The following is a 20,830-nucleotide window of genomic DNA, read 5'->3' on the forward strand; positions in this document are numbered from 1 at the left end:
TTTAATATTTTTCCTGCTTATGTCATGTCTCCATCTCTCCCAGGTTGTGCCCTGAGCTGGCTTTTCTTGGCAGTAAGAGGAGCATGTTCTGAAAATTGGACTGGAATCATACCCCAGCCATGAGCCACAAGTATCAGGGAGAGGCAACGGGGGAAGGCAGCGAGGAACACAAGGAGGTCTCGGGGCCTCAGAGGAGCAGGCAGCCCAATGGGACCACTGGAGACCCTCCTGTACGCCGGTCCTGGAGACCATGTCAGATGCTCAACCAGGATGGGGAACTGAATCCCCATCATCACCATCACCCTCCTCCTCACCATCACCACCACCATCACCACCACCACCACCCACCTGGAGGTCGTGGACCGCCTCGGCACCGCCGCCGGCCTCCATCAGGGCAAGGGCAAGGGCAAAGTCAGCCTCTGAGTCCAGTCTCTGCCCCAGCTGTGGTTAGTCAGGATGCTGACCCACGTCCTGTCCAGCAACCCCGCGCTGCCGTCACTCGCTACCGCCGTCACGGTGACCCTAACCCCAGACTGAGAAGTCACAGACAGCGGCAGCCATTCAGAGAGGTTCAGGACTCCTCACCAGGTGTGGAAGAGAGAGAAGGTCCACGGCAGGTGCAGGTGCAGGAATCATCCACAGCTGATCCTGTAATGGACCAATCACAGGACATGGAATCTTCTCACCAGACTCCCATTGCTGTTGTCACACCTACCCACCTTGCATCTGGTGCTGCACCCCGTGAAGTACAGCTTGACACTCACAATGCTCCTCCTGATGACGCTGAAGAAGATCTCCAGGAGAGTAAAATGGAGTGTGAGCAGGAATCAGATCTTAAAGAGGATCATCAAAAGCAGGAGAAGGTAGGGGATGAAGATGGAGACCACCGTCCAGGAGAAGGTCACTCTGGCTGCGGGCATGATGAGAAAGCTGAGGAGTATGCTGAGAGAGTGGAGGAGGATGAAGAGAGAGTGATGGACAATGTGGAGGAGGATCCTTCAGCTCAGGGAAGTGAAATCACAGATCTCTGCTCTGACACAGAGAGTGCCGCCTCACTCAGTATGGATGGACCTCTCCACAGTCCGCCTCCACTTCACTCACCAACTCCTCCTTCCTCCCCTGATGTTCCAGCTTTCCCCCAGCTGGACCACTTCGGTGAGGACGCCAGTATGAGCCCTCTACCCGATAATGACCTGCCACCAGAAGAAGAGGAGGATGAGGATTGCTCTGAGTCATGCTCGTTGTCCCACTCCACTTCTTGCTCTGAATCTTATCCAAAAACCTATGCAGACTTTTATACAGAGTCCCACCAAAAGTCTTACTCAGAGCCGGTCTATGAGTCATACTCGGAATCAAAACCCCATCCCAACTCTTTTCCCGAGCCGCTTAAGACCTCCTACCCTGAGCCAAACAAGGAACCTCGCAGGCAGGCCAGTCAGAGGACCGAGGCTAACAGGGGCCACCAAGAGTCCCGCCAAGAGCCCTTTACCCCCCACAGACAGGAGAATGTACAAAAAGGAGCTCTGCCCTCCCCAATCGAGGGCTCCCATCATGTCCCGAGGCAGGCCAGAGACCGGCGCTCACAGCGCTCCCCTCTGGATCGCTCTGTTGGCTGCCGGCTGCACCACTATGACGGTCAGTCTGATGGCGAGGGAGGCAGTGCCGATCAAAGCCCTGTCACTAAAAACCGCAGGCAGCCACCCAGACAGCCAGAAACCCAAGCCAAGACACCTCCATCTGGGCTGAGCAGCTCAGGCGAGGCCCAGGATGAGCAGAATGCAGAAGGTGCAAAGGGCTCAGGCGACGCCATTAGCCTAGCGATTAAAGACATCAAAGAGGCGATTGAGGGGGTGAAGACGAAGACAATGCGCTCCCCGTACACACCTGACCAACCTGTGGAGCCGATCTGGGTGATGAGACAGGAGGTCAGCCCCACGGAGGATATGTACCCCCTGCAGACTACAGCTGGCCATGTTAGTATCCCTTCAGTTACTTTATTAATTTCGCAACAGACTGAAAGTTGCAGTTTGATTGGCTCAGGGGAGTAGATCAGTTTAGCCTTTTTATTTTCGTGTTCCTGCTGTTTTGTTTATCCACAGTGAGCAGGTTTCTCTCGTGATGGCAGCAGATAAATATAGAAGTCATTAAACAGAAACAGAACAGAAAGCTGAATCTTTTTAGGGATCAGCATTTTAAGTACAGGAAGCCATCCAACCGCACTATCACATGACAGTGCAGAGATATAGAAGACCTGCAGCTTCTTGGTTTTGCCTCATTTTCTGTGATTTTTCAGGACTTTTTAACATCTTTACCGATTTTTTTATTTATTTTCATGCTTCTTCTGTTTCTACAGTAGCATCTAATTTCATGTTTCACACATTTTATGAGCTCTATACACATTTGATGCATTTTCGTGTCGTTATATGGTAGTCTTCAAATAGTTTGTGAGCTACATACTACCAGGTGCACATAAAAAAAGCAATACTTGCAGAAACAATTTTATTTTCTTATTAATTTGATTACTATTCAAATATTTGAGAAACTTGAGCATCAGTAAATATTCTCTCACACTGCTATCATAGTCACCAGAGTTGAAATCATGAAATATTTTGTCCAAGTCTCTTTGAGTTCTTTACCATTAATCTTATATATACCCCTCAAATCCATGATGCACTACTACTCATGTGCCCTCAAATTATTTATGCCAAAATTCTGAATTTAAGTAATGCGATTACATGTAATTTTGTTACATAAATAAATTGTAAAAATGTTATTTAATAGATTCTGGTCAAATGAAATACGATTGATTGGTATTCATTCAGTTATTCCAAGCATTTTTCCCTCAATGATTAATTATTTGAATAAATAGACTTTTAATTTTGTGTGTTTCAGTTGCATTTTACTAAAAAAAAATTAATCCTTCATAAAGGCATAAAGTGCCTCAAAGTGTTAATTATCGCACCTGGTGGTAAGGTGCTATGGCGGTATGGCACAGAGTAAAGTATTAATTCGTGATTTTGGCGCGACTTACATATTTGCCTTAGCTGAGATAGGAGTTTTGTCTAGCCTAGCATGTCAACAGGAGGCAGGGGGCAGAGCAGAATTAGGCTGGTGCTGAACAAAGATGGAGAAACATATAAAGATCATTTTAAAGCAGTGACAGGTATTCGAAAAATATGTTTTAAAATATTATTATGTATTACTGCTGTTTATTTTCCCCAGTGTTAAAGGGGATCTGTTGGGCTCAGTTCCACCTCTGTATTCTTGGACTCTGCTAGAGCAGCTTTGCATGATTCACAGTGCAAAATAATCCATATTCATGGTCCAGCCCCTCAGGTCATCTGCTGTCTCAGTCCAGTCATTATAGACAACTTTCTTCTGATTGGCTGCCCCTGATAAACAGAAAGTTTGAATAGTGCATGGGTGGGGCTTCGTGCCTGAGATCACTATATAAAGCAGGGATTTCAGACTCCTTTTAAATTACATAATTTATGCTACATACAGCAACACTTTGATGTTAAGTGGGCTGGACCAGTGAAACTACATGATTAATTTGTAAAATTATAGTAGTAGTTCTGGTAGTTTGTTGCCCAGACTGTCCTGTGAGTTTTTGTTAATTCTTAGAAAATGTTACAATTTAAAAGTTTAAAATTTTGCCAGGCCAATATTGGCCCCTGGACCTTACTTTTGACACCCCTGATATAAGGGATATCTACTCCCACTAAATAGAACATTTGGTACTTACAGTATATAGGACTTTTAAACTCTTATCTGCTGAGCCACAATCGCACTGCACTCATTTCAACAACGAATTCCATAAATAAGAAAAAACATAGTAGACTGTCATTAGGGCTTGACTGATGTCATCAAGTGATTTTTCTGTGGAGCGCTGCACTGATAGTTTTCTTTTATCCTTTCCAGTTAGCTTACATTGCTAGCTCTCATTTGATTTTATGGTACACGTATTAATGCTTCATCCTGACCCTTGTATCGAGTTGCAGTTTCACATGGGTTTTTCCTGTTTCTCTTTTTCCCCTCCCACAGTCTTCTCCTCACTCACCCTCTGAGTCAGCTTCTGAGTCTCCGAGCTGCTACACCTCAGCTCCAGTTCGGGATCCGGTCAGTCCCCTGAGGGTTGATCACTCTTCTAGAGCACCCAATCCCCAAAGTTATCACACTGGACAGTCCCAGCACAACCATCACCACCACCTGCACCAACAAGGCCACCAGTCACAGCAGAGGGATGCCGCTAGGTCACCGCAGACATACACCCAGCCACAGCCGTACCCACACATGCCGCCTAATCAGCATCAACAGTGTCAACATCAGCAACAGCAGCAGCAGCTCCCCTCTCAACAGCCACAGACTCAAGCTCAGCAACAGTCACCTCCTCAGAAGCCGTCTGTGCAGGAGGTGAGAGTTTAACTTACCAAAACGCAGCTTTTTGTTTTACCCAGTATTAAGTTTCTGTAGATAACAACCGACTGATATTTGGAATAAATGTCACATGAGAGTTTTTTAAATGTGGGTCATAATAAGGCTAAGAAAGATCTTTGGGTGTTTGAAAAAGTGCCTGTGCAGGTTTGTGGAAAAGGAGGGATAATATTCGTAGAAAAGGTAATATTAAAGTCATAGAAGTTATGAGAAAGGAAACTCAGTAATGCAGATAAAATGCAGATTTACAAGAAATAATCTCAGATTTATGGGGGAAAACTTGCCAATGTATGAGGTATAAAACTAAATGTATAAAATTGACATAAAGTAAGCTTACAGATCTACTAGAAAAACGTTGCAAATTTATGAGAATAATTTACAAATGTGGGAGAAAAAAAAACATCCCACAAATTTACTTGAAAGAAACTCCAACATCTAAGAGAAAAGTCACAAATTTATAAGAAATAAAGTAATTAACTAAAAAAACTTACACATTTGAGAGAGAAATTTAAAAAAAAAAAAAAAACACCCTCACAAATCAAATAGTCACATATTTAAGACATAAACACACAAATTTGCTATAAGAAAATTTGCAAATTTACGAATAAAAATTTACCAATAAGGAAAAAAAGGTTAAAAAAAACTTATATTTTCATTATTATAAAAAAACCCACCACATTTATAGCATATTGCTCTTATCTCTAGTTCTTTCCAGCAACATTCCTGCGACCCCTTAAATGAATCTAAAATGCCATCGTAGAAACACAGTAAGACTCTAGGGTGATGATAAATCTTGCAAAGGCCTGCATCTCTTATAAGGTGTTCATCTGAATGTGAATGAGTCAGTGGAGACCTGCAGCGTGTGAGGAGAAATAATAAATGTTTTTTTTTTTTAATTTCCTGCGCCTTCTCAGATTCGCAGATCTCTTCCACAGTTTCCCACGTTTGTAGACGGTGAGTGATAATCATATTTTTATTCTCAGCTGAACCTCTGTCTCATATTTAGTATTTCTCATATATCAGATATTTATTTGAAAGCATGTTAATGTACATATGCAGCGTTTATGTGTGTTTTTCTAACAAGTGCATCTTGTTAAATGCAGTCCCGGGACCGTGTGACCCTGAAGACCTTATTGATGGCATCATCTTTGCAGCGACCTACATGGGCTGCACCCACCTGCTGTCAGAGAGGACGCCCACAAAGAGCGCCCGCATGCAGCAGGCCCAAGAGGCCATGAGTAGAGTCCGGGTAAGAGCACGTTTCATTCTGTGTTCACATCACAGTGAAAGGATATGAACAGGAAAAAAATGTGGCTTTGCCAAAAATCCCTTTGTAACTATTCTTTATGTAACAGATACCTGTTATTAAGGCCACTCTAGGGTAAAATATGACTTATAGAGGGGTTTATATTTAAAATAAAACCAGAAATGTCAAGATGTGAGTGAAAAACTCACAGATGCTGCAGTAACCACATATTTATTTGGTATTGGACTAACAATCACGGAACGCTTGTGATTTTTGCACACAATCACCAGATCTTTTCCAGCCTCATAGAAATTGGACATGACCCTAAGGCAGACCTTCCCAAAGTGTGGGGCCCGCCCCCTAGGGGGGCGCAGAGCCATTGCAGGGGGGGGCGCGGTATGAAAAGGGGAAAAAAAAAAACCCCAACAACACTTGGACACTGCTAGCACGGGGCACCTCCACAAACGCAAAGCAGGAGATGAAGCAAGACTGAATATGTTTCCAAACCAACTTCATTCTAATCCAAAGACTAGAAAATATGGTGAAGCATATCTTCCCTTTGGTTTCACCTGCACATGTGCCAAGGTAGGTCTTCCCTGCAGAATTGGTTTTCACTTCGTCTGGAGCACGCGCTGGGCTCTTCAAATCACGGACAAACAGTATCCCACATTCTTGATTTTTAGTTCACAAACACTTGTTGTAATGACTAACTACTCCTGACATTTTGGAGATGTTTGCTCTTTATACAGTAAAGTTACAGTGGGATACAAATAATATCAGGCTGATCCTGCCACGATTTGTTCCCCCTGTCTAAATCACAGACAAACAGTATCCCACAGCTGTTTATTTTTTTAAGCCCATTTTGCACAGAGGTTCATTTTTTTGACAAATGTATTGATAGCAATGTTGAATATTATTATGGGGTGGCTGTAGCTCAGGTGGCAGAGCAGGTCAGCCACTAATCAGAAGGTCGGTGGTTCGATCCCAGGCTGCCTCCTGGCTGCATGCCAAATATCCTTGGGCAAGATACTAACCCCATGTTTGCCCACTGGTGGTGGTCAGAGGGCCCGGTGGCGCCTGTGTCCGGCAGCCTCGCCTCTGTCAGTGTGCCCCAGGGCAGCTGTGGCTACAATGTAGCTGCCATCACCAGTGTGTGAATAGGTGAATGACTGAATGTAGTGTAAAGCGCTTTGGGGTCCTTAAGGACTAGAAAAGCGCTATACAAATGCAGGCCATTTACCATTTTACACAGGAAAAAAACAACTACATGTAAAATAATTGACGCCTCTGCCTTTCTAAATGGAGGGACAGTAACTGTGTGTTTATATGTAAGCGTGTAAAACCTGAAGATAGAGACAAAATACTGTTAATCTGAATATCTGCCATTCTGCAATTCCTCTCATGTAAACAATAACGTGGCGCACAGTGTGATGTGAAAAAAGGCACATACCTTTGACGTTGCGTGACAAACTCTGTATTCCTCGTCCACACGTAAACGCAAAAAATTAGTTTTAAAAAATCTCAGTTTTCGCTGATTCGAAACGCCATTTACGTGTGGACGAAACAGCTGCGTTTTTAAAAATACCCGTGTATGTGCGGACGCAGCGTAAAAGAGTTAGTAGTTTATTTTCTTACTACCTGCAGATTACTTGTATTTGCTTAATTGTTTACTAAATGTTTGAGGTGTGAAATAAACCGCAATTGAGCAAAATATGGGTGTGTGTGGTTGGAGGATGTGTTAGTGCATGCATGTGCGCTCGTGCGTGCGCCGGGGGGGCATTTTTCTTGTAAAACAAAGGGGGGCCTAGCAAAAAGAGTTTGGGAACCACTGCCCTAAGGTGTCACACTAATCCCACATAGCAAAATTGGTATGGCCCGGATGTGGCCCACACAATGTGCTTACACATGGCCCACATACCGCAAAGAATGACGGCCCTTTGGTGGCCCAGATCAGGTTTGCCAGATATGGCCGACACATGGGCAAGCACAAGGCCAGTTGCAGACACACTGGTGGTCCTGTGCTGGCAACTCTAAATTGCCCATCAGAATGTTTGTATGTCTCTGTATTTTAGCCCTGTAACAGGTTGGCAACCTGTCCAGTGTGTGCCCTGCCTTTCGCCCTAAGACGAATAGAGGCTGGAGCCTTTCCAGCTCCAGCCTCTATGAGATGAGCAGAGCTTTGTAACATGGTGCTTTAGCCTGCTGGAAGCATCCATCAGACGGGTACCCTGTGATGATGAAGGTACTGACGTGGTTAGGTAGCCTGTGTCTTTAAACGTATCCTCCGATATCCTCCACAGTTTTATACCACCGTTGCAGGCCTGGAGCACTGATACAAGGTAAACCAGGAGATGTTTTTCTAATCTTCTGTCATCCGGTTTTAGAAACTGTTGCCTGAGTTTTCTGTTCTTATCTGACAAGAGAGTCACTCGGTGTGGTGTTCTGCTGCTGTAGCTCATCTACTTCAAGGTTTGATGCGTTGCGCTTTCATAAAGGTTATTCTGCTTGGTTGTGACCAGTGTCTATTTGAGTTAAGCATTTGCCTTCATATAGGCTTAAAGCACTTCACCGATTCTCCTCTGATCTCTGACGTCAACAAGGGATTTCCAGCCAGAGAACTGCCACTCACTGGATATTTTCTCTTTTGTGGACCATTCTCTGTAAACCCTGGAGATGGTCGTGTGGAAAAATTATCCACGCCACGTTCAAAGTCACTTAATCCACCATTCCTCCCCATTCTGATGCTCAGTTTGACCTTTAGCGGTCCGTCTTGTTGCTGCCATGTGATTAGCTACTTAGACATTTGTGTTAATGGCCAATGTATCTAATAAAGTGGCCACTGAGTGTTTTTAAGTTATGGAGTGTGTGTTATCTTACTTAACAGACATCTGTGCATTCTCCTGTGTTTATCCGGTGACTGATGAACAAAAATGTGTCTTAAATTAATCCCCACTTATCACAGTCTGGGTGATATTTCCTTTGAGGTAAGGTCAACATGTCTTTGGGTGCCAAAATGTTTTACATGCTGGAAAAATAGACATCAAGGATTTCAGATATTAAAGCCACAGTGCCCTGATTCAGAGCTGCATTTTCCAATGCGCCTTGATGCATCATTGGAGATGGAACTGAGCTTTGCTTTTTATTTGGGTCTTTAAAGTCAGAAGCCCTCAGTGGGCAACACAGCAAAAACTCTGTGTGTGTGTGTGTGTGTGTGTGTGTGTGTGTGTGTGTGTGTGTGTGCGCGCGCAGTGAATCAACCACAGATCACTGCTTCTGATCCAGAGCCGTACAGGCTTCCCCCCTCAGCAGTGCTGGATGTTATATAAACTGTGCTATGAGGCTAGGAGACCTCACTTTATTCTTCAGTCACAGTATATGATGTCAAATAGGGATCACGCAAATGGGGACGTAATAAAAAAGGAGGATGTTAATTTAAATGTGACTTTTTGGTGTTACTGTAAACACGAGAACAAAAAACAGTTTAGCCCTTTCTTTCTAATGCAGTCAGTTAAATGGAGGTGGTGTTGGGGAGGGAGGGAGTGAGATGGCTCCCAGTGACAGCGTGGCATTCAAACGTAGAGCTATCTGAGTGTGAGAGATGAGTAGTGAGACGTGAGCTTTGTGAAGAAGTAAGTTGGAGGCAGGAGGAGGAAGACAGGAGCTGAGCCTGGCTCTGCGCTCCTCTCTGGATGGTTGACTGATAGTTTGGGGACGTCGCCTCTGTTAATGTCTGAGAAACCTACAGAGAGGGAGAAGGTCAGAGACTGTGAGCTGATGATGGGGATGTATGAGTCCTTTTATTTGTTAGAATGGCAAAGAAAAAGAGAGACAGGCTTCTGTCTAGTAAGCTGGATGAGCTGATTGTAAGGATGCTAAATCTGATGCTGTGGCTTTTTTAAAACCTGTACAGCTCTCTGTAAAACTGATTTTGTTTTCAGTCGTGTGTGTGTGTGTGTGTGTGTGTGTGTGTGTGTGTGTGTGTGTGTGTGTGTGCAGCTCTTCCACACATTTTCTATAAAATTGCATTTCATGCAAAGTGAGTACAGTAAGCGTTGATTACGGTGGCTTTATGCATTTAAGCTGCTCCAGTTACTGAAGAAAATAAACAGATCAGATATGAAAACTGATACTAGATCAACTTAATAGGTTCAGTGTCTGTAGCTGACAAGTTTTTTTTGTGCTGTACATAATAATCTATAATATAATGTCTGATTAAAGAAGGCTTGAAAAATAAAATATCAAGTCCATAGAGTGTGTACTAAAAAATGGAAATAACCTCACTGACATCACCCATGTGGCGTAGAAACTAAACATCTTGTCAACTATATGGTTGAAGTATTTAACTATGCAAAAAGGAGCCTATTAAATTAGGTATTGCTATATTTATTAGTTATCAAAAACAAGAACATTTTTTCATTTTTTTAAAAACACCTTCTTTCAAAGGGAGCCTTTCAAATTGTATGTTCCTGTTGCTGTTATTATTAATTTTATTTATTTATTTATTTATTTATTTTAATTATAGTAAAAGTTAAGCATAGAATCCCAGGGCTCGCAAAATTTCAAAATCCCTGGCAGCCCTTTGGGCAGGCACTCTTCAGTTTTTGGTAGCCCAAAATACATTTAAGTAGCCCGAATTTAAAAGGAAAAAAAAAAGGACAATTTTTTGATTGATGTTTTGTTTCCTTTACAATATTATACATTAAAGTATAATATTGTTAAGGAAACAAAACACCAATCTAACAATATTTAAAATACAAATCACAACAACTGCATACAAATTACAATCATCAACTCAAATACTTGGTTCTAATTGAACAGAAATTTCTATGAACTTGTAAGAACTGTGTAGAACATGAATCAGTCTGTGTCAGATCCTGAATTTGAAATTTCTACTGAAATCCCGGGTAATGATGACTTCTTGTTGTGCTTGGTTTATTTTTAGTATGTTTTTTGCAATTGGTGTTTGTTCTGGGAAAGATACTGCAGACTGAGCAATAATGTATTTCTTGCATTTCTCATGGGTTCTGATGGGGTCTTTCTTAAAATGACTGGTCCCAGTAACAAAGGCGCTTGTCGACTCAGAAATCGAGGGAAACTCACAACACACCTGGCAGAACATGATGTTATTTAGCTCGTCATATTCCAGCCACAGAAATTCTTTTGTCCATGAAACCAAAAAAGCTGCGCTTTCTTTTTGCCTCGTAGTCTGATTTGTCATAACTTTTCCGTTTTGTGGTAAGCTTTTCTTTGGCTGTATCTTCTTCACCCTGACCTGTCTTATTTGGCTCAGCAGAACTAAAATACCTGTGTAAATCCATCTGCTTTTACACACGTACTTACATAACGATCAGCGATTCTCTGCGCAATCAACCTCTCACATGTTTAAGCTTGCTGCGGGAGATTTCACTTGTCATGTTTGATAGTAAGCTAACGATTGATAAGACAATATCAGAGGAATTGGTGCGCAGATTATCGTCACTCACCAATCAGTGCTGCCACTCTCTAATACACAGTTTGCGCGTATAGAGAGTGAAAGCAAAAAACAAGCGCAAATTCAAACGCGATTTCAATATGTCACATATTGACAGTGGCTCATCGATGCCAATGACATAATTACCCAGCTATATTTGCAAAAGAATGCAAAAGCATTGACACATATTTTTCCTTCCTATGATAGCCCGACGGGCAGGGCTGAGATGGATTTTGGTAGCCCGACTGGAAAAATCGCTAGCCCCAGGACGTCAGGCTAGCGATTTTGCGAGCCCTGAATCCACATGGGGACTGTTTACCAAAAATTAAATAGCTCAAGGATAACTTTACTAGTACATGCCCACACCACAGCAGTTTTAGCATCTTTGTGCTGCTATTGCTGTTCATGATGAAATGAAAATGATCATGAAAATGCTTTCATATGTTGTTATGGCTGCATAAATGCTAAAAATGAGTAGATTCAGCCTGTTGCTTGGTAGTTGCTAGGCAGCGTGATGGTGCCATCATGTACCGTGCATCATTAAACATTTGTGGCTCAAAATTAGAGCCTCTTGTTATGATATCAAAATGAGACGATGCGTCATTAGGTGTCATTACAAACATTACAATTTTAGCCTGTTGGTAGGTGGTTACTAGGCAACACAATGGTGTCATAATGTCTGATATTGATAGGAACCTTCAAGAAGCCTAAGAAGTACCCATTTGCAGAGTTAGGTTTTGTACAAGGTGCTGGCAGACAAACAGACCGAGATTGTGTGTGTTATAGTAGAATAATAGAGATATCAGTAAATAGCTTTTAATTCAGAAATATTGGTATATTGGTGTGTGTCGTATTTAATGGAGGGCTGGTTTGCATCAGCAGCGCTTGTAGTGTGAAGTTTAACTTTATTACTTAATCAGTATTTCATCAGGGTGAGGATGACTCCTGGTTTTGTAATGAAGCTCTTCTTCATGCTGCCTGTGTTGCTGGAGCTGTAACATCTTCAGACTTTGTTCTTGTCTATACTCCTTGAAAGTGAAGTTAAGCCAGAAAGCTCTACTCTGCTTCTAGTGACCATTCTAGTGACCATGCTGAACAAGGATGCTTTATGTGGTGAATGGTAAAAACACTTTTTAAAATGTAGTTATTTCACATGAAACATAAGACTCTAGATTTTATTTTCAGTCATCAATTTTGGCTAGTGCCAGTTACCTAACCTCTCATCCATTTGTGTCTAACATTTGAACAGTGCAATCACTTGTAATCTCTAGAAATAAACCGCTGTTGTTTCTGTGTGAGGCTGTCGTCCACATGCATGCTTAGTGTCTCCTAATTTAATGTGGGCAGAGGGATTTGTGGAAAATATCCCATACCAACTGTTGTGACTGTAACTGTGATTTGGCAGCACAGTGGCTCATGCACCAATTCTGGAGCACAAACAAGCCATGATATCAGTCATGATATTCCATTAAAAATGATCAGAAATGGCACAAGAATTGACATATGAGCTGCAGTTTTCAGATTCACAAACATTTTTCTACTGTGAAATTTTAGTTTATAGATGCAGCTTTGCTAACAAGGCTTTTCATGGCACTCTCCTGTACAAATATGGTTTCCTATGGCTACAAATAATCAACACGGTGGCAAAATGTGGAGTCCACAAAGTAATGGCTGATGTCAGGGTGGCTATGTTTACTTTCACATCTTTTTCAGAGTTAAATAGATGAATGGTCTGTTTGAGTGTTGAGTGAAGTTCTTCAGAGTTCACCATAGCACTGCAACAGCAGCAACTGGAGGTTGTAAATGATTTTATGATTTCTCACTGTGGAGTCATCTCTATGCTCGTCCTGTTAGAACTCAGTGCAGCATTTAACATTGTTAATGACAATATTTTACTACAGAGAGTAGAACACACATTGGTATTAATGGAAGTACACTGCAATTGTTTGACTCATATCTGTCTGATTGGTTTTGATTTGTTTAGGTAAGTGGGAAGTCTTCTTCATATACAACAGTTAATAACGGAGTTCCACAGGGTTATGTGCTGGGACCAGTACTTTTTTACATTATACATGCGTCCCTTTGGTAATATTAAGAGAAAAACATGCATACATTTTCACTGCACCCAGCATTATTAATCATGAAACCAAATGACACAAATCAGTTAGTTAAACTATAACCATCTCTTAAAAACATAAACACCTGGATGACCTCTAACTTCCCGCTTCTAAATTCAGACAAAGCTGAGGTTATTGTACTAAAAAACATTCCTTTTTGATAAAGGATATTGTTAGGGCTGGATCAGGTGACCCTGAACCTTCCTTTAGCTATGCTGCTATAGGCCACTTTTTCAGTGGCCTATAGCCTTCTTCTATATTGTATTTAATCATTAGCAATCAATGAACTCTGACTCTCTCTCTCACAGTGTGTCTTTTGTCCTGTCTCCTTTTGTCCTGAACTCACCCCCAGCTGCTCACGGCAGCAGGGCACCCCTCCCTGAGTCTGGTTCTGCTGGAGGTTTCTTCCTGTTAAAACAGTTTTTCCTTCCCACTGAGGCAACTGTTGGTGTAAATTGATGCTATATAATTGAATTGGACGGAAATAAAGGTTACACAAACTGGATAACATATTAGAGCCACCTTTATTTTTGTTTAAGCTAAATCAACTGTCCACATAAACAAAATGAGGATTCTGATTTCACAGACTAAATCCTTTTAAATCATCTCTAAAGGGGATCAGACAGGTTTGGATTTTTTAGTTTGTTTTTTTTTAAAGAGCAAATGGTGGACACAGCAGCATTTGGAAACCTCGATTTGTGATGAGGCATCTGCTGCAAACACATGAGGTCGCTCGTCTTTCTTCAGGGTCGTTTGTGTCACACTGATGCAGAGAACACTTTTGATAATGTTTGCTGCAAACGCCTCTGGCATCCCACTGTTGTCAAATGTGATAGACAGTAACATCACTGTCCTCTCTCTCACACACACAAGCACACGCAACATACCCCTTTAAGGTTCTTGTGTCCCTTGATTTGGCATTTGGAATAGAGGCAGTCTACAGTGCATGATCCGGTTTGTTTTTGTGTTTGTCCACCTTTTCCTCAAATCACCGCTGCCTTGATTTGTATTTCTGAATTGCTGTTCTTTCTGATCACTGCAGGCAGCCCAGAAACAGGCGAAGAACAGGAAGAAGGTGAGTTTGTTTTTCATTCTGCTTATCTGTGATTGCAATGCATTATGCAAAATTTGTGGCCAAGGATGACGACAGAGGAGAATGGCCATGCACACTTCAATTGTCTCTGTCTTATTCGTTTGTTGAGTGCAGATTAGACCAGACGGGACTGTTTGCTTTTGTCAATCTCATGAGCTGCTGTTAGATTTGGAGGTTCTGGACAATTGTGACGCCCGCTCTACTCACCTCTTTGCTGCTCTCTATCAACCTGTTGCCTCCTCTGTTCACTTCTTTCCTTGTTGTTTCTTCTCGGCTATGCAGAGCCCCGACGACGAGGCTCCATCCACTGCTGAGGTTGATCTATTCATGTCCACACAAAGGATCAAGGTCCTCAATGCTGACACTCAGGTATAAACATAACATTTATTATTTTGTTTTATATCAACACCACAAAATTACACATTTCCCTTGCAACACTTTCCATACTTCTATTAAAACCTTTAGTATATTAGCAGCTACCACATCATATTCATCATTTAAAGCTCACGTTATCTGTGGTGTACCGCAAGGTTCAATTTTAGGTCCTTTGTTTTTTATTTATTTGCTTAAACTAGATTTGATTTATTATTCATTTTATTTTTATTATGCAGGACCTGTATTTACAAGTGACTCATGTATTTGTCGTTACCAGGAGTGTTTAATGGACCTGCCCCTGAGGACAATCTCGTACATAGCTGACATTGGTAACATGGTGGTCCTGATGGCCCGAGGGAAGATGGTCCGGTCCCGCAGCGCACAGGAAAACCTGGACAGCACAGCAGAGCAAACCACCATAACCCAAGATGACAGAAGACTATACAGAATGATCTGCCACGTCTTCGAGTCTGAGGATGTGAGTTACTAGTGGTTTTCGTCAATGATTAAAACAGGGGTCCTCAAAATCTGATTTTATTTAACTTCAAATTCAACTTGGATCACCTTTTTATTTTTAGGGTGTAGGGTCTTTTTCACTTTTGATGTAGGGCAGGCCATAAAAGTTATCTAAGTAATCTACTGCAGGATATCTGCCTCTTAAGTCTGAAAACATGTTAGATTAAATTTCCCCTAAAACAGCTGTAAAAGTCTTTGAAATGTAATTTAGTATATCAATGGGTCGTCGCATTTTGCCTTAAATTTGGTCTGTTTCTGCATTGTCTTCTTGCTGTACAATGGTATTTGTCTCTCCATTAGGAGCTCCAATATGAACTTTTATTGAGAACAATTTAATCCTCATCTTATGTGTTTCTGGTGCTTTTGTGTTAAGTTAGCCCAACCATAGCTCTGCAGCTAACCATCATGTAGCAGATCACTATATGTCAACTAACCCTCCAAGTGTTGCTGTTCAATTTACCTTCAGAGTTTTTCTTTCTTTTTTAAAAAAATCAACTTTAGCCAATATATGGTATTATAACCCTTAGACATCTACTAGCTAGGTAACCTACTGCTAACTCATAAATCCTTCAGGCTTGGACACCTTGAAGAGTCAAGAACTTACTGATTATTTCATCAGAATTTCGTAAACTCTCAGTGGCAGGTCAAATCTGGCTTGCCTTTAGGAGCTGAAGGAGCATTTAAGGGAAACCCAGGGTTCAACACCAAACCACTGATCTTCCGATTGGTAGAAAGCCCACTTTACCTCCTGAGCCACAGCTATACTCAGAAATAGAAAAAAACAGAAACAGAAATCTGATTGGATAAATAACACTAAAATAGCTCTAAAGGGGAGAGTTATTTATAGTTTGCAGCTTAAATCTGCTTCCATTGTTTCTAAAAGCACAACTGATGTCAGCCTTAACCTGAGAAGAAAGAAAATATTTGCATTTCATAAAAGACCGATCCAATATTAATTATGGACAAAATTAAAAACTAAAAAGTGGGAGAGCTTAAAAACTCTATATGTTCTTTTAGGATTTGATTTTAGAATAAAATGTTATTTTTAGGGTGGGGAATGTCTTTAAAGGTACAGCTGTAGTGTAGCTTGTTTCTTATTATCCGTGATTGATCTCTTTCTCTCAGGCTCAGCTCATCGCTCAGTCCATCGGTCAGTCCTTCAGCGTCGCCTACCAGGAGTTCCTCAGGGCCAACGGCATTGACCCCGAGGACCTGAGCCAGAGGGAGTACAGTGACCTGCTCAACACTCAGGACATGTACAACGACGACCTCATCCACTTCTCCAAGTCGGAGAACTGCAGAGACGTAAGTCAGCCAGCAGGTGGCGGCACAGTCAGGAGGTTTTAATCATCATCGACAGGGACACGTCTGCATTCGCAAGATAAAAATATTCCACTCTGCATACGGATGAATCTTTCAGATAAAAATAGCAACACATCTCTTTAATTCAGGTCAGGCTATTAATGTTTTTCCTGCTCATTGTGTTGTTAGTTTGCCTCGCAGTGCTGTTACATGAGCATCTGGTTTAGGAGTCACAGCTGCATGACAGTTGTACTGAGAGATGACATTTTATTAAAAAGAGCAAACTCCTAACCTCAGTATAAAGGTGAATTTGTGATGCTCAACCTGTTCTGACCTCGGAGCCTCCTCCCTGCTCTCGCTGCCTGCTGTCATCTCACATTTTTCAGAGTTGTGTGGTTGGCGGCGAGAAGCCCGAACTGGGAGGACTGTGGTAGATTTGGATTGGTCAAGGTGACTGTTGATATGTGTCCAAAGTGTCTCTGTAAAGTTCTTTTTCTTTGGTGCGATTCACATCTTAGTTTGATATGAAGTCCACAAAAAAGACAGAGGGGACGCCTTTAATCAAAACCTGCAGGAAATTTTATTTGACTGTATCTGCTCCTCCATGCACATATGTGGAAAGGATAACGGTTGAGAGCAACTGCAAATTTCCCAGCATCAGTGAAAACAGACGTATCTGTTTATGGTGTTGTTGTGAAGCACTTTGGTATACCCTTGGTTTTAAATTCAATTCAATTCAATTCAATTTTATTTATATAGCGCCAAATCACAACAAATGTTGCCTCAAGGCGCTTCATAGATACAGAGAAAAGCCCAACAATCATATGACCCCCTATGAGCAAGCACTTTGGCGACAGTGGGAAGGAAAAACTCCCTTTTAACAGAAAGAAACCTCCGGCAGAACCAGGCTCAGGGAGGGGCGGCCATCTGCTGCGACTGGTTGGGGTGAGAGAAGGAAGACAGGATAAAAGACATGCTGTGGAAGAGAGACAGAGATTAATAACAGATATGATTCAATACAGAGAGGTCTATTAACACATAGTGAGTGAGAAAGGTGACTGGAAAGGAAAAACTCAATGCATCATGGGAATCCCCCGGCAGCCTACATCTATTGCAGCATAACTAAGGGAGGATTCAGGGTCACCTGGTCCAGCCCTAACTATATGCTTTAGCAAAAAGGAAAGTTTTAAGCCTAATCTTAAAATATAAATGTGCTATACAAATACACTTGTATTGTATTGCATCATTAGTTAAGTCAGAAACAGCATGAGGAGTACGAAATGGATGACATGAATTGAAGGTGGGCTGCAAAGTGGCTTGCAGAAGCAGCAGATTAAATGTTACATCCTGTTTGAGATTATCCAATCCAGTGTTCAGGTGGATGTCAGCTGAGCTCACAGACTGAAGCCAGTGCTGAAGTGCCATAAACCTGCATTCATATCTAGTAGCCAGCAGGGGGCGGCCGGTTATAGGGAGGTCTATGGGATAATGGCCTTTTGGCTCCCTTAAGTCATTCTTTGAGCACTTTCTTGAGAATTTTGTGGTCTCAGTTGCACATTCAGGTCTTACTGAACACAACGGGATGTTAATTTTGCAATTTATGGCACACACTAGGGTAAAAATTAGGATAAAGCACGGTATGTTTTACTGTGTGATTGAGAAATTGGTGTGCTCCTTCACTTTTCAGACACACCTCACATTTGGATTTAAAGTACTAACACGTCCATCTTGAGGCTTCATTAACACATACAGCTATTCATATATACGTTCTATATCTGAGTTTGATGCCACAGCTACTTGCTGCTAAATTGCTAAAAAACACTGTAGTCCAGGCTTCATTATCCAAGTCATCTGGCTGTTTGTTTGGCACGATGTCAGACTAACAAAGATCCGCTACCTTATGTGGCTGAGAGCTCTTGGAAGCCTGAGCCCCTCCTCACAGAGTTATAGCAGATATCCGACTCCACTGAGAGCAAATTGGGAATTTCAGTTTTTTTTAAACAAATTTTAGGGGCCAACAGAATCTAAAAGAGCGTTTCACAGAGAGAGTGACAAAATTTGTTCTACTAGAATCCCCAAAATGCAACTTTGAAGCTGTAAATGAGCATTATTTGGTATCTTTAAAGAAACTAAGGTCATATTCACGTTCAGGTTTACATCGAGAAGCAAAAAGGCGAGATCCTTGGCGTGGTGATCGTGGAGTCTGGCTGGGGGTCAATCCTCCCCACAGTGATCATCGCTAGCATGATGCACGCCGGCCCAGCGGAGAAGTCTGGCCGACTCAACATCGGAGATCAGATCATGACCATAAATGGTACAAGCTTGGTGGGTTTACCTCTCAGCACGTGCCAGAGCATCATCAAGGTACGCTGCTGCTCTCTCTTTTCCACCTTTCATCTTGTTTTAAACCCCTTACAAGCAGAAGGGGTTCTTAAATGTTTGCTGGATCTGTCTCATATGTCTGCTTGCTGTTTCCCCAGGGTCTCAAGTCTCAGTCCAGGATCAAGATGAACATTGTCAGGTGCCCTCCTGTCACCATGGTGCTCATTCGCAGGCCGGATCTCCGATACCAGCTGGGCTTCAGCGTCCAGAATGGCATAGTGAGTGAAGCTACTGAAACTCACTCGCAGCTGCAGGGAACAAATTAAATGAATTGTCCTTCTTGTCAAATTCTTAGATTTGGTATCGGCTGTGTCCCCACTAAGCCAAATCCCTCTGTGTTTCATTCCTGTGCAGATCTGCAGTCTGATGAGAGGCGGCATCGCTGAGAGAGGTGGCGTCCGCGTCGGTCACCGCATCATCGAGATCAACAGCCAGAGCGTCGTGGCGACTCCTCACGAGAAGATTGTTCAGATCCTGTCCAATGCCATGGGAGAGGTAAATACTCAAAATTGCCACATATGTTCTTTTATTTACCTCAGCAGCAAAAAACATGTTTGAGACGTATCCTAAAATATCTTTAACATGTAAATTCCCGTTTTATAGGCCTTCTCGATTTATTATTGAAACTGTCTCAAAATCAGCCTCAGTTCCATCAGGAAAACAGCTGCAGCTGAAAGACTTGCTTCAGTGAATGCCTTCCCACCTGCATCAATATTTCACATTAAAAGCCTTTTTATGGCTTTAAAGCTGTAATCCCAGGGTTCTTTGTGCAGCACAGCACCATTTCACTTTAAAGGAGACGCTTTATTGTCATTTTCAGCTCCATATTTAAAGTCTTGGACTTTACTAGGGCAGCTTTGCATGACTTACAGTTGAAAATAATCCTTCCGTTATATTATATGGGTGGGTCACGCCATGAAAAATCAATCAGTCCATTCCACCTGGTCCTCTCGGCATTAACCGATTTATCTAGCACAATAACTTTAAAGTTTTGCCTCCTCACTATGAATATGAGATCATTCCAGATTTCCTCACCCTGTCCCTAACACTGAGCCCATCCTACAGGTGAGACTTATTTCAGCCCCATGAATTCTCAACCTTACTCTTTCAGTCATTACCCAGATCTTCACAGTTGGCTTGGATGGACAGCTCAGCTCTCTGTTCAGCACAACAGTCCAGTACAGTAGGTGCACAACCAAGGCTCTGCCTTCCCATCACTCATGCATAAGACATGAGTGGTGTATTCATGAGCTTTAAGTGTTTGGCGGCCAGGCCTGGAGGAGGTGGTCCCAGAGCCCACTTCCACGAGTGGTTATGCAGTGCCAAGACTTAAGTTTCATTAGGACTTCCTTAGTCTAGCCCCTCCCCAGGGACCAGTTTACCGTAGGAGACCCTATCAGACGCCAAGACCAGAAGTACACTTAAACCCCTACACCACAATTGGGTAGTTATTCAACAGGGTAGCCTTCTGTAATAAAATATTTAAAAAATTAGCGATCGTGGCTCAAGAGTTGGCAGTTCATCTTGTAATCAGAAGGTTGCCGGTTTGAGCCCCGGCTCTGACAGTCTCGGTCGTTGTGTCCTTGGGCAAGACACTTCACCTGTTACCTCCCGGTGGTGGTCAGAGGGCCCGGTGGCGCCAGTGTCTGGCACTCTCGCCTCTGTCAGTGCGCCCCAGGGCAGCTGTAACTACAATGTAGCGCTTTGGGGTCCATAGGGACCAAGTAAAAGCGCTATACAAATACAGGCCATTTACCATTTATTGCCTTCCAGTGGAGAAAATTCACACTGATTAATCAACTCTGGGCCCCGAAGAAGGTAAACATTTGCATTCACTGAAACAAAGTACATCCCTGGTTGATACCGGCCCAAACTGTGTCACAGTTTAACACAAA

General features: G+C 42.4%; 1 protein-coding gene across 1 annotated transcript in view; it reads left to right on the forward strand.

Moving 5' to 3' along the window:
* Nucleotides 1–20,830, forward strand: part of LOC146514654 (uncharacterized) — a 31,883-nt gene that overhangs the window by 7,979 nt on the left and 3,074 nt on the right. The window contains exons 2-12 of the mRNA XM_085166074.1: nt 44–1,973; nt 4,045–4,413; nt 5,349–5,388; nt 5,538–5,683; nt 14,310–14,342; nt 14,643–14,729; nt 15,013–15,213; nt 16,377–16,556; nt 18,705–18,917; nt 19,034–19,153; nt 19,290–19,430. Coding sequence (XP_085022200.1) covers nt 120–1,973; nt 4,045–4,413; nt 5,349–5,388; nt 5,538–5,683; nt 14,310–14,342; nt 14,643–14,729; nt 15,013–15,213; nt 16,377–16,556; nt 18,705–18,917; nt 19,034–19,153; nt 19,290–19,430 — 3,384 coding nt within the window. The 5' untranslated portion in view covers nt 44–119. The remainder of the gene's footprint in view (nt 1–43; nt 1,974–4,044; nt 4,414–5,348; nt 5,389–5,537; nt 5,684–14,309; nt 14,343–14,642; nt 14,730–15,012; nt 15,214–16,376; nt 16,557–18,704; nt 18,918–19,033; nt 19,154–19,289; nt 19,431–20,830) is intronic.

Source organism: Neolamprologus multifasciatus, chromosome 7, assembly GCF_963576455.1.
Source record: "Neolamprologus multifasciatus chromosome 7, fNeoMul1.2, whole genome shotgun sequence".
Classification (NCBI taxonomy): domain Eukaryota; kingdom Metazoa; phylum Chordata; class Actinopteri; order Cichliformes; family Cichlidae; genus Neolamprologus; species Neolamprologus multifasciatus.